Source organism: Malaclemys terrapin, chromosome 3 (assembly GCF_027887155.1).
Source record: "Malaclemys terrapin pileata isolate rMalTer1 chromosome 3, rMalTer1.hap1, whole genome shotgun sequence".
In the NCBI taxonomy this organism is placed as follows: Eukaryota; Metazoa; Chordata; order Testudines; family Emydidae; genus Malaclemys; species Malaclemys terrapin.
The window spans coordinates 124,428,561-124,439,483 of record NC_071507.1 but is presented as its reverse complement, the minus strand read 5'-3'; the positions used below and the strand labels follow the sequence as shown (position 1 = coordinate 124,439,483).

General features: G+C 43.6%; 1 protein-coding gene across 1 annotated transcript in view; it reads left to right on the top strand.

Moving 5' to 3' along the window:
- The first annotated feature begins 840 nt into the window (after positions 1–840).
- The window catches only part of SLC16A10 (solute carrier family 16 member 10), a 143,756-nt gene continuing 133,673 nt past the window's right edge, over positions 841–10,923 (top strand). Inside the window, exon 1 of the mRNA XM_054023135.1 lies at positions 841–1,472. Within this exon, the coding sequence (XP_053879110.1) occupies positions 1,103–1,472 (370 nt within the window). The 5' untranslated portion in view covers positions 841–1,102. The remainder of the gene's footprint in view (positions 1,473–10,923) is intronic.

Here is a 10,923-nt window from a genome sequence, read left to right as displayed (position 1 = left end):
AGGAAGCCGGGGCACCTGCCAAAGAGGGGCGTGAAACAGCGCTAGCAGTTCCTTTCTTGTGGGCAGCAGGTGGTATAGCACCCTGCAGTACAGAGGCAGCAGCCACGCAGTGTATTGTGGCAGTAGTGCCTACAGTGTGGCTGACCGTAGTGAGGAGTCATAGCCCCGCTCTTTAACAGAGAGGGAAATACTAAGAGGCTGCCTCATTTGCCCTCAGTCCTGTGCCGTGAAGGAGGCGGGAATCTGGTAGGAAAGGCTAGGGAGGCAGAGTTAGAGAGGATGGGAGGCAGCATGGCGGGCAGAGATACAACTCCTGGGGACAAGAGGGAGGGTCAGAGCGAAGCACGTGCATAGTCACAGAGGCAGCTGTGGCACTTCCTGATTTTCTGAGGGGAGTTGTTGGGTTAGTGTTAAGGGGGCCGTGTCCGTGGCGTTGTTGTTGCGATTTTCCCGGCCCAGGGGCGGTGCATCCTTGACCCTGGGAATTCATGGGGGGCGGGGGGGGGCGAGTAGCCTCCCTCCTGTTAGGCTGCTGGCCTGATTTCTCCCTCCCACCCTGAGGTGAATCCAGCGCCTCCTCGCGGGGGTGGGGGAAGGGCCTCGGGGCTCCCTCTTGCTACGCGCGAGCGGCAACCGTTAACTCCCAACTCCCCATCTCGCCGCGCGCACACCCCCGCCCCGGCCACTCAGCACAGCCGCCGCCGGAGCCTGTGACACGCAGCGGCCCCGCCCCCACCGTGTCCGGGGAGGGGGCGTGGTCGCGCCCCTGTCCCATCCAATCGGAGACGCGGTAAGGGGGGATATCCTGCTGTCAGACTCCCCCTCCCCCGAGAGGTGCCCCTTCAAAATACCCTGGCGAGCCAGGGGCCGGCGTGTGTGAGGGGCCGGGGCAGGGAGAGGTTTCGTACCGCCGGGGCTGCACGGTAATCAAGGGGCTTCCCGCTCGGCGCCGCGGGATGTTCCCAGCCGCCCTGCTGGGCTAGCGGGAGCGCAGCAGCCCCTTCAGGCAGCCGGAGGGAAGCCGCCGCTGCCCCTTCTTGTGGGAGGGGGCTGTCGCCTGTCCCCTCGCCCCGGCTGCGTGCGGCTGAGGGAGCCCGCGGGGATGACGCTGAGCGAGAAGCTGGAGACGCAGGGAGTTGGGGGCGCTCCCGATGCTTCTGTTACCCTCTTGCCCTGCCCGGCGCTGCGGGAGCAGCAGGACGCCCAGGCGGCGGCTGGGGAGCCGAGGCAAGAGAACCGAGAGGGGTGTCCAGGCGGCCAGTCCGCTCTGCTGATGGTGGGTCCCCCGGAGGAGCAGGAGGGGCAGCAGGGGGCCGAGGCCCCTGAGGGCGGCTGGGGCTGGGTGGTGATGCTGGCCGCCATGTGGTGCAACGGTGCGGTGTTCGGCATCCAGAACTCGTGCGGCGTCCTCTTCGTCTCCATGCTGAGAGAGTTCGGCTCGCAGGACGACAAGCAGCTGGTGTTCAAGACAGGTGAGCGGGGAAGCCCCTTTCCCGCCGTGCCCCGTCCTCGCCACTGCCACCCCCCTCCTCGCTGCGCCCCGCCACTACACGCGAACCCCTGTGTGCATGTGAGACGTCTCTGGCAGTCCCCAGGTTATGTGATGGTTAGTGACCACCTATGTGAGAATCAGTATCTGAGGGTGGGTCTGTCTACAGTGTTTGAGCAAAAAAGCTTCTTTCTTTAACGTGTTGTAAAAACCTAGTGTGGGCAGGATAAGGTAAATGTGCAACTTGCCCTGTCTACACTAGGATTGTTAGTTGGCACATTATAAACACACCTTTTCCTTAGTGGAGACAGAGAGATGTAATTTGGCAATTTGAATGTCCAAAAATATTCTTCCCTTGAAAGAACAGGGAGCAAAATCTTCCATCTTTAGAAGGAGAGAGATTGTACCTTCTGTCCTGGCTCTATAAAATGAGCCTTGGGAAAGGAGGAGTCTGTGTGAGAGGCAGCAGGGAGAAAATTGCTGGAGAAAGGTGTAGGTATCATAATCTAGACACTTGTCATTATCTTTATTGGAGATTTTTTTGCGTTAGGAAAAAAATCTATTTCAAATTGTGCTTAGGTGAATGTTATAATTATTTCCCTCACTCTGGCTGATCTAGCAGTGGCAAAACCAACTGATAAATGAATCCAAAACAGTGTATAGCAGTATTTGAAGTATTTTGAGGTTAGGCTTAGGCCTTGTCTATACTGCAGGCACTACAGTGGCATAGCTATCAGAGGTAGACTTTTTTGCTGTAGGAACACCAATTTCCCAAGCAATTTCCTCTCACAAGGTCAACAGAAGCATTATTTCCTTGACCTTGCTGTGTCTGCACCCAGGATTGGGTTGGCATAGCTATGGTTCTCAGGAGGTGTAGATTTTTCACAACCCTGGGTGTCATAGCTGTGTCAACCTACATTTTAGGCGTGTAGACCAGGCCTCAGAGGTTGTAAAGGATTTTTAAAAAAATTTAAATTATATACCTGATATTGGACTCTGAGATATGCAGGATTTTCATACTAAAATCCCAAACGTAAACTTATTTCTTCAGTGTTTACTAAAATTGCTAGTGTCAGACACCTCCAATCACATTCTTTCTTAAATCTGCTGTTACTAAACTGAAATGCTCTATATAGAAATGTGCTTTAAAAAAATACTTGAAAGAATAATTGCTTCAAATGAATGTTGGGTTCCCGAGAAATCCCAGTGCTATAACATCACAAACTGAACACACACAGTCTTCTATTTTGACTGTAATGAAATCTGTAGTTGTTTTTGGAATGTCCTTTAAAAGAGAGATCAGTGATAACGTTTCTTGCTTAAATTACCAATGTTGTTACTCTGCTTTACTAAAATAAGTTTTAGCTAATGTAGTAAGAGTCCCACTGAGGAGCAAGCCCTTCAGAATATTCTTGCTGGGTAGAGAGACCCTATGGATCTCTGGCTGAAAGAATTGGCAGTGGTCTGGCTCTTGACTTTAGGATTATTTGGGACCAAAACTGGGATGGGGGGAGAGACACGCTTGTATACCCTCCCTTCCTCTTTTTTCTTCCTGATTTCAGCATTTAAAAGAAGAAAGCTTTGTGCTAAAACTCATTTGCCTCAATTTTCTTAGCATAGTCTGAAGTGAGTAGGAAAGGCTTGGGGAGTCCAATTAGAAAAGTGCCAGCAGTGAAATGTGAGTTTTAGAATTGAAGCCTAGTCTCCTACTTCTCAGGCCAGCAGTAGTAGGGTGTGAGAATAGGAAGAATTCTGGATATCAAGATATGACTACACAAAGGATAACCCCTTACGCTGGTATGTTTACACTGCAGTTAGACACTTGCTGCTAGCCTGTGCCAACTGACTGGGACTTGCAGGGCTTGGGCTGTAGGGCGGTTTAATTGCAGTATAGATGTTTGGGCTTGGCCTGCAGTCTAAGGCTCTGGGACCCTCCCACCTTACAGGGTCTTAGAGCCTAGGGTCCTAGAGCCTAGGCTCCAGCCCAAGCCCAAATGTCTACACCACAGTTAAACAGCTCCACAGCCTGAGCCCAAGTCATCTGGCATGGGCCAGCCCACAAAAAAAAAAAAAAAAAAAAAAAGATTAAGTGCCATGTAGATGCAGTCTATGCAGATGGAAGACTTTTTTTGTTTGTTTGGTGTAGGAATACCATTTCCCCGAAACAGTGGTAGCTACATCAACAGAAGTCGTCTTCCTTCAGAATAGCAGTGTCTACACTGGATATTAGGTCAGCATAACTAGATTGGTCAGGGATGTGGTTTTTGCCCCCCAACCCCTCATAACGTAGCTGTGTTGACCTAACTTTTAAGTGTAGGCCTGGCCTCAGAGGAAGTCAGCATAACGAAGCTGATGCAGCATCCAGATTGCCATAGAAGGGAACTGGAGTCAGGAAAGTCAGATGGTGTTTAAAAGACAGCTTGGGAAAAGGGAAGAGTAACCAAAGAATAAAAATAGTTCCTCTTTTAAAGGGATGGAGAAAATTTAGAATGCTCAAAGACCATGCAAATGTGTACAATATCTAATCACTCTATATAAGAGACTAGATAAAGTGTAATTCTAAGATAGCATTTAGAGGCTGAGCCTATGGTTAGGTCCTTATGGATTCTGTGACTGTGGAATTTGCAATGGAATTCAGCCCTTCCCACAGAATTGTGCTCCAGAATCTCAACTCTTACTTTAATTAATAAAAAAAAAAAAAAAATCTAGCCCTTATAGTTTCGAAGATAACTTTGAGAATGTGAACTGTGCAATCCAATGCCTGTCTGAGTTTGCAAAGAACCTGAAACAATGGTTCTAAGAGATGTGAACATCCCAAATCATCTCATTTGGTACCTCATGGACTCTGATTGTGTGGCTGTAGAATCTAGCATTTTTCCAAGATTCTACAGAATCAAGCACTTTTGCTGCTACTGGGCACCCAACATCTTGTGTTGTCTCCCTGCCCCGCTGGGACATAGCAAGCAGCAGCTGTTGACCTGCACCTTTTCCCACAAAGTCGAATTAAATGGATTATAGTGCTACCTTACTGTTTCATAGAACCAGGCAAGGGTGGTTGGGTGATGTATGTGCCAAGGAGCCAGAGCTTGAGTTTAGTTTGCAGCCAGGGAGTGAAAGGAGCCAATAGTGCAGGCTGGCCAGTTAGGCTGCCTAGAGAATGTAGCAGCAGCTGAGGCCTGAGGAGGTAAGAAGATGAACAGATTAACTTTCCTCCAGAATTTAGGTGTCTTACCTGCAAAATTTTGTTCCATTGTGCCACAGTTTACATGCACCTTCCTTATAGGGATCAAGAACCTTTCACACTTCTGATTAAAAATATGCTAGGTACATAACTTTCAAATAATACCCATTGTTACTATGATTTGAAAGATACTGGTGAAAGTCTTTCAGGTTTTTTAGTATTCAGTGATTTTTTTTTTTTTTTTTTTTTTTTCATACAGCACTTTTGTTGTTTTCCTTGTATAATCAGTCACTTTCTCCCTCTGTGTAAAGATCCTTTATAAGCATCAGCGAGATGCAGAAAAATATTATACATTTTCTTTTAAAAATAAAATCAGGGCATACTGTTTAAAGGACACTCTATCAGACAGGAATTTTACAAATACTATTCCATTTAAAAATGCAAGTTGATAGTATCCTTTAAAATGCTCTTTTAAAATAAATCCTTTTCTTCTTCTTGGAAATTGCATGTTATCTGTATGTGGAATGGAAAAGGGGAATGGTAATGGAGTATGGAGGCTCTTAATGCTTAGTCTGTAATTCAGATCTTTTGCAGGTCTGTAGTGATAAAAAGCAGTTATCTGATGGTTGTTGCTTGACGTAAGTCAAAGGAGTGGAGGATACCAGTCCATCTTGCATTATAAGAGAACACCATTTGGTACCTGTGCTAACATTCATCATAGAGAGATTTGCAAGGTGAATTACCCAGTCACATCTAGGTCTTGTCTACATTAGTGATATTTGACATGCTAACAACTGTTGGAACCTGAAACATACCATGTATCTGCACGGGTGTGCTGTACTTGCTCTGAAAAGACCAACAGTGACATCTGTCACCATGTTGATCAGCACTGGCAGGTTCAGTGCCAGCATAGACAGCAGTGACTGGCATAAGAGTTTCACTGATTTAATTAGTCCTTCTGTGACCATCCACAGTGTATTGGGCACTGCTTCTGTAGCTCAGCTTGTCCATCTTCTGGTCCAAGGAAAATCCTTCACTTATACAGATAGCTCTGCACATCCTCTAGATCTCTGTGTGCACTATTTATGAATAGTATTGACTTCTTTGCAACTGCTGTGTGTTAACAAGTCCACCTCAAAATATGTCTCAAAGAAGACAACATTGTATAAGCGTGCTGCCAGCTGGCCTAAGGCAATGATCCAGGTGCTTGTAAATATCTACCTTAGGCAGGCTCTGTAAGCTGTAACATCCTGGTGTATGGCTTTGTGTCTGAACAATTGCACACCTATGGAGGCTGAGATAATGGTGGACAACATCCAGACACTTGAAAATGGGCTGTTGAGGGACCTGCAGGATGGGGAGGAGAATTCCGTCTCCATTGGCCTCTCTGAACTGGGGCCCAGTGATACCTGATAATCTGAAGAGGTCTTGGAATCACAGCAGAGACTTGCAGGCTGGAGAGGACAATGACCCTGGAGGCCAGGGGACATCTACACAAGGTAACTATTTCACTGATCAGAGTTGGTTTTGTATGCTAGGGGAACAGTTTTCTGGAATCTAATGAAGGCTGGAAGTCTCCCCTCCAGTAAAATTTGGCTTCAGTGCCACAGGTGCAAGGAGCAGGTCCTCTTTTTCAAATGCCAGAATATAGAAAATCTCAGGAGAATTGTGTTGTAATAGGTCATGTATTTGGCATGAAGTCGGAGGCTGTGCATTACATTGTACCATTACAATTATACCAATAAAGTAGCTGTATGGGTACACTGGTCTATCTGGTTTTATCTTACTGAAATTGTGTTTTAATCCTGCCTTTCTGCTTAATGTATGAAATAAAGGCATGCACATATGTGAGGATAAAATAGTTTCTCTACCACAGGAATTAGCTAGGAATCGTAGCTATGCCCAACCAGCAAATGCAGGAGGGCAGTCCTATGAAGATAACTGTTAAGCTTTTCCCCCTGTCATGTGTAATAATCTCAAAAAAATGTTTGGTTAAACAAGTGCAATATCTTGTCAATCAAATTAGTGAGTAATGTTAACTCTCACCTGTGCTCACAAAGAAATTTGTCAAGTATCAGAGGGTTAGCCGTGTTTGTTGCTTTTTTACAGATCCAGACTAAGAGTCTTATGGCACCTTTATAGAGTCGACTAACAGATGTATTGGGTATTCACCCACGAAAGCTTATGCTCCACTTTGTCAGATGAATGTAGTGGAAATTTCCAGGGGCAGGTATAAATATGCAGGCGAGAGTCAGTCTAGCGATAACGAGATTAGCTCAATCAGGGAGGATGAGGTCCTCTTCTAGCAGTTGTGGTAGCTGCTAGAAGAGGACCTCATCCTCCCTGATTGAACTAACCTCTATATCTCTAAACTGACTCTCGCCTGCATATTTGTACCTGCCCCTGGAAACTTCCACTACATTCATCTGATGAAGTGGGTATTCACCCACGAAAGCTTATGCTCCAATACGTCTGTTAGTCTAAAAGGTGCCACAGGACTCTTTGTCGCTTTTTATGAAATTTGTCTCTCTCCAGTTCTGGAGCATGTTCTCTGCACTAATCATTGAAAGTATCTCATCTGCAAACTTGTCAACTGTACACCTGCTTGCTTGAATGGGTCTCTCCCTTTCCTTGCTAGAACTTGTATCTCACATTTTCCCCCCTCCCCGCCCCCCGGTGCCTGTTAACGGGCAACAAGTAATTCTCGTTTAGCCCATTGGTAGTGTGCATGTGTTCCAACCCTGCTCTGTATGCAGTTTTCCATCTCCCTCAAATCCTGTGCTTTGAGCTAATGTGAAATTTTGGAGATTTCAAGGGCTTCTTTACCATTTTGAATCACAGGACTGAATATCTTGTAATAAGGCACTGAAATCTGAAAGTAAACTATTTTTATTGTATTTCTTGGTATTCCAAGGACTGTCATAAATCCAATATTCTTTTACTTTTTTCCTCATTTCAGAGACCACTTCTGCAACAAAGGTGTAAGTGGGAAATACTGGCATGTTACATAGAAGGACTTGGGAGCACAAGTGACAGTGTTTGGCAAATCGAAGGACAAGGAGATGAGCCAAAAGAAGATCTGTTCCTCAGCCTTCAGAGGGATGTGAAAAGAAACTGACAGAATTTAAGTTCAAGGATGAAAATTCTACCACTTTTGAATGCCACGGCAGACCTAGATAGGCAGAGAGAATCCATTATGGACTCCATATATCCTGATACAGTAATGGGGGACTGCAAGAGCTCTACTGTAAGGGGGTACATGCAACATCAAAGGCAGCTTGGTCAGTTAACCCATTCATGGGTCCCTGCACCTGTTCAGTATTCTTGGCATAGTGCTGTGATATAGGACAGGCGAAGCTCTTATTGAACTGCACAATGTTCACCTGCTCTTTCCTGTAAGGCCCAAAACACTCCATTCCTGCCTGTAAGATGGACATGAATTTCATGCCTCAGTAGGCCAGAAAACAGAATCGAGTTGGTTACTGTAGATGGCCTGCATGTTTGAGAGAAATAATGCCAAATCAATTTTAAGTACAAGTGTACTTTTTTTTTTTTTCCTTTTGAAGACCAAAACTGTTTCATTAATCCATTACCTTCCTCAACCAAAACTATAAATTCAGAAAAATACTTCTGTTTCATGAGGTCAAAGCTTATGTGGGAAAATATATTTAGTAGCATAAAATGCATAATTAAATGTTAGCTACTTAGCTGCCTCAGTGAAGTCCATACCCCCCCCCGAATGTGTTCTGTGGAAGGGTTTAAGTGTATTAACCATTGTCTTACCGTTGTAACATTGTGGTTCACTGTTTGTAACAAGAGTAGGCTTGTGTAACTTTGTGGGAACAACTACCATAAAACCCTTTATTAAATACATAATGTAAAAACTTGTCCGTCTGACATTGACATTAAGGTAATGGAGTGGCTGACATGGAACTCAATTAATAATGAATTAAAGGCGGGTAATATAGTTACTTTCCATGAACCCATAGTAATTGGAATTAAGTCCTGTCAAACTATCAACCAAATTTTTAATGGCATCAAAAAGTTAAAGGTAATAGCATTGATCCAATCTATTTAGACTTCTGTCAGGTGTTTGACGTGGTGCTGCATGACATTTTTGATTTTAAACAAATTGGGATACAAAATTAACATGGCACACATTAATGGATTAAAAACTGGCTAACTGATCTGTCACAAAATGTCATTAATGGAATCATTGAACGAGTGAGTTTCTAGTGGGGCCATGCAGGGATGGTTCTTGGCTCTATGCTATTTAACATATTTTTATCTGTGATCTGCAAGAATACTTAAAATAATCACTGATAAAGTTTGCAAATGACAAGCAATTGGGGGGGGGGGGTTAAATCGTCATCTCATTAACATTTTTTTAGTCCCCTCTAATTTTGCGGTCTCCTTCTAGACCTGATGTGATTAGTATTCTATTCCATATGATGTTTTCTTCATCTCATTCCTTATGCATCCTAATACCTTGTTTGCTTTTATTTTTTAAAATCACCATTGAGCAGAGATTTTCATTGAGCTGTCTATAGTCAGGCCTAGGTGCATTTTATGAGTTGATAGCTAATTTAGAACCCTGTAAGCTGTATGAGCAGTTAAACGGTCTTCCTCCTCTGTGACTGACTTTGCATTTATCAACTATTTGTATTAGTATAGTGCCTAGGAGCCCTAATAATTTCCATTTTCCAAATTCAGTTGGAGTGTGGAAAGTGAAGCAGAGAGAGCTAGCAACTTGTCAGACCTCACATACTGTAGCAAATAACTGGCAAAATGGGGAATAATGCTTTCTTGACACATCCTGATTCCAACCAAGCTGCTTCTATAAGAGTTCCAGTGCCTAACCACTGTTGTTAATCACTATCTATGCTAATATCTATTTAATTCTATATGAAGCAGCATATCAATACATCATATTCCATAAGTATTAAAGGTGTTTTCCCCCCATGTTTGCTGGTCACCTTGGCCACCTGTATGATCCCATAGAGGTGTGCTTTAACGCAGGATAAAATATTGACATCAGCAGAATACTCAAAACAACCTGGAGTCCTGAAACTTCCTTTTAGTATAGTGCAGAATCACCAAATGATGACTACAAAATACTACATACTTGGGGCGGGGGAAGCTTGTCCATGAACTTTTCTATCTTTATCTGCAAACTATTAAGTATTAACTGTAATAAAAGGTAAATGGGTTTCTCACTACTACTCAATGCATTACATTGAATGTTAAGGGTCCAAACCGTACAAATAAAATGCATGCATTGACTGGTACAAATTCAATAAAATCTGACCCTTAAAAGCACTATGAGCCACTATTGCAAACCCTGAGACGAGGAGAGCTATGTACCAGCAACTCCTGTTAAAGGTGTTGAGCCCTCACAATTCCCAGTAACTCAAGAGAGGTTTAAAAAATGTAGAGGTGTAAAATTGTTGAACTGTAATTGATAGACACTGAGGGAAGGCACTTAATCTTTATGGTCCTTTCTATGCTATAGTTACAAATGTCAACACATTATAACAATTTGATTTTGCATGTGTAGATTAGAGCAGTCTGTTATCTCACTGGGCATAGCTGTGTTGTAATTGTAGTGCAGATGGGGGTCCAAAATGATAGATATCTAAATAGGCTTCCAGACTTGTACATTGTGGTAGTAATGTACCAAACTGGTAAGTTCAGCTGGCGTTTTAACCTGGTGGATGAGGCTAACACACACTGTGTGTGTGTGTGTGTGTAAAATATATATAATTTTTTTTATTTTATTTTTTGGTGTGGGGTGGAGAGAGAGATGGGGCACTTGAGTTGGCAACGTGATCCTCCTTCATTGGAAGTGTTGTCATTTTTCTTTAAAGCAAATAGAATTAGATCCAAGAAACTAAACAGCTGCAGTACATATTTTGGAAGGTCATTAGGGAAAACCTATAATGGAGAGGTTTTAAAATTTCTTCTGTTGAGCCATTTGAAGAGAGATCATACTTGAGAATTCCTTTTAAAATTTTTTAAAATATTGTTTCTTCCAGCTCCTAAAGTCCAAATCATGAAACTTGGGTTCTCTTCTGTTTCATATTGGACTTTTTTGTTTGTTGTTGAAGTAGTGGCTTTGGCCCTTTATACTTTCTATTTTTAAGCGTGCACTCATGGGGATAGCTATTTCTGAGAGCATATCTAAAGGTATTCAGTATATTTGCACAGGAAGCCTTTTATCAGTGAATCTCATATAAGATGATTTTTTTCTTAT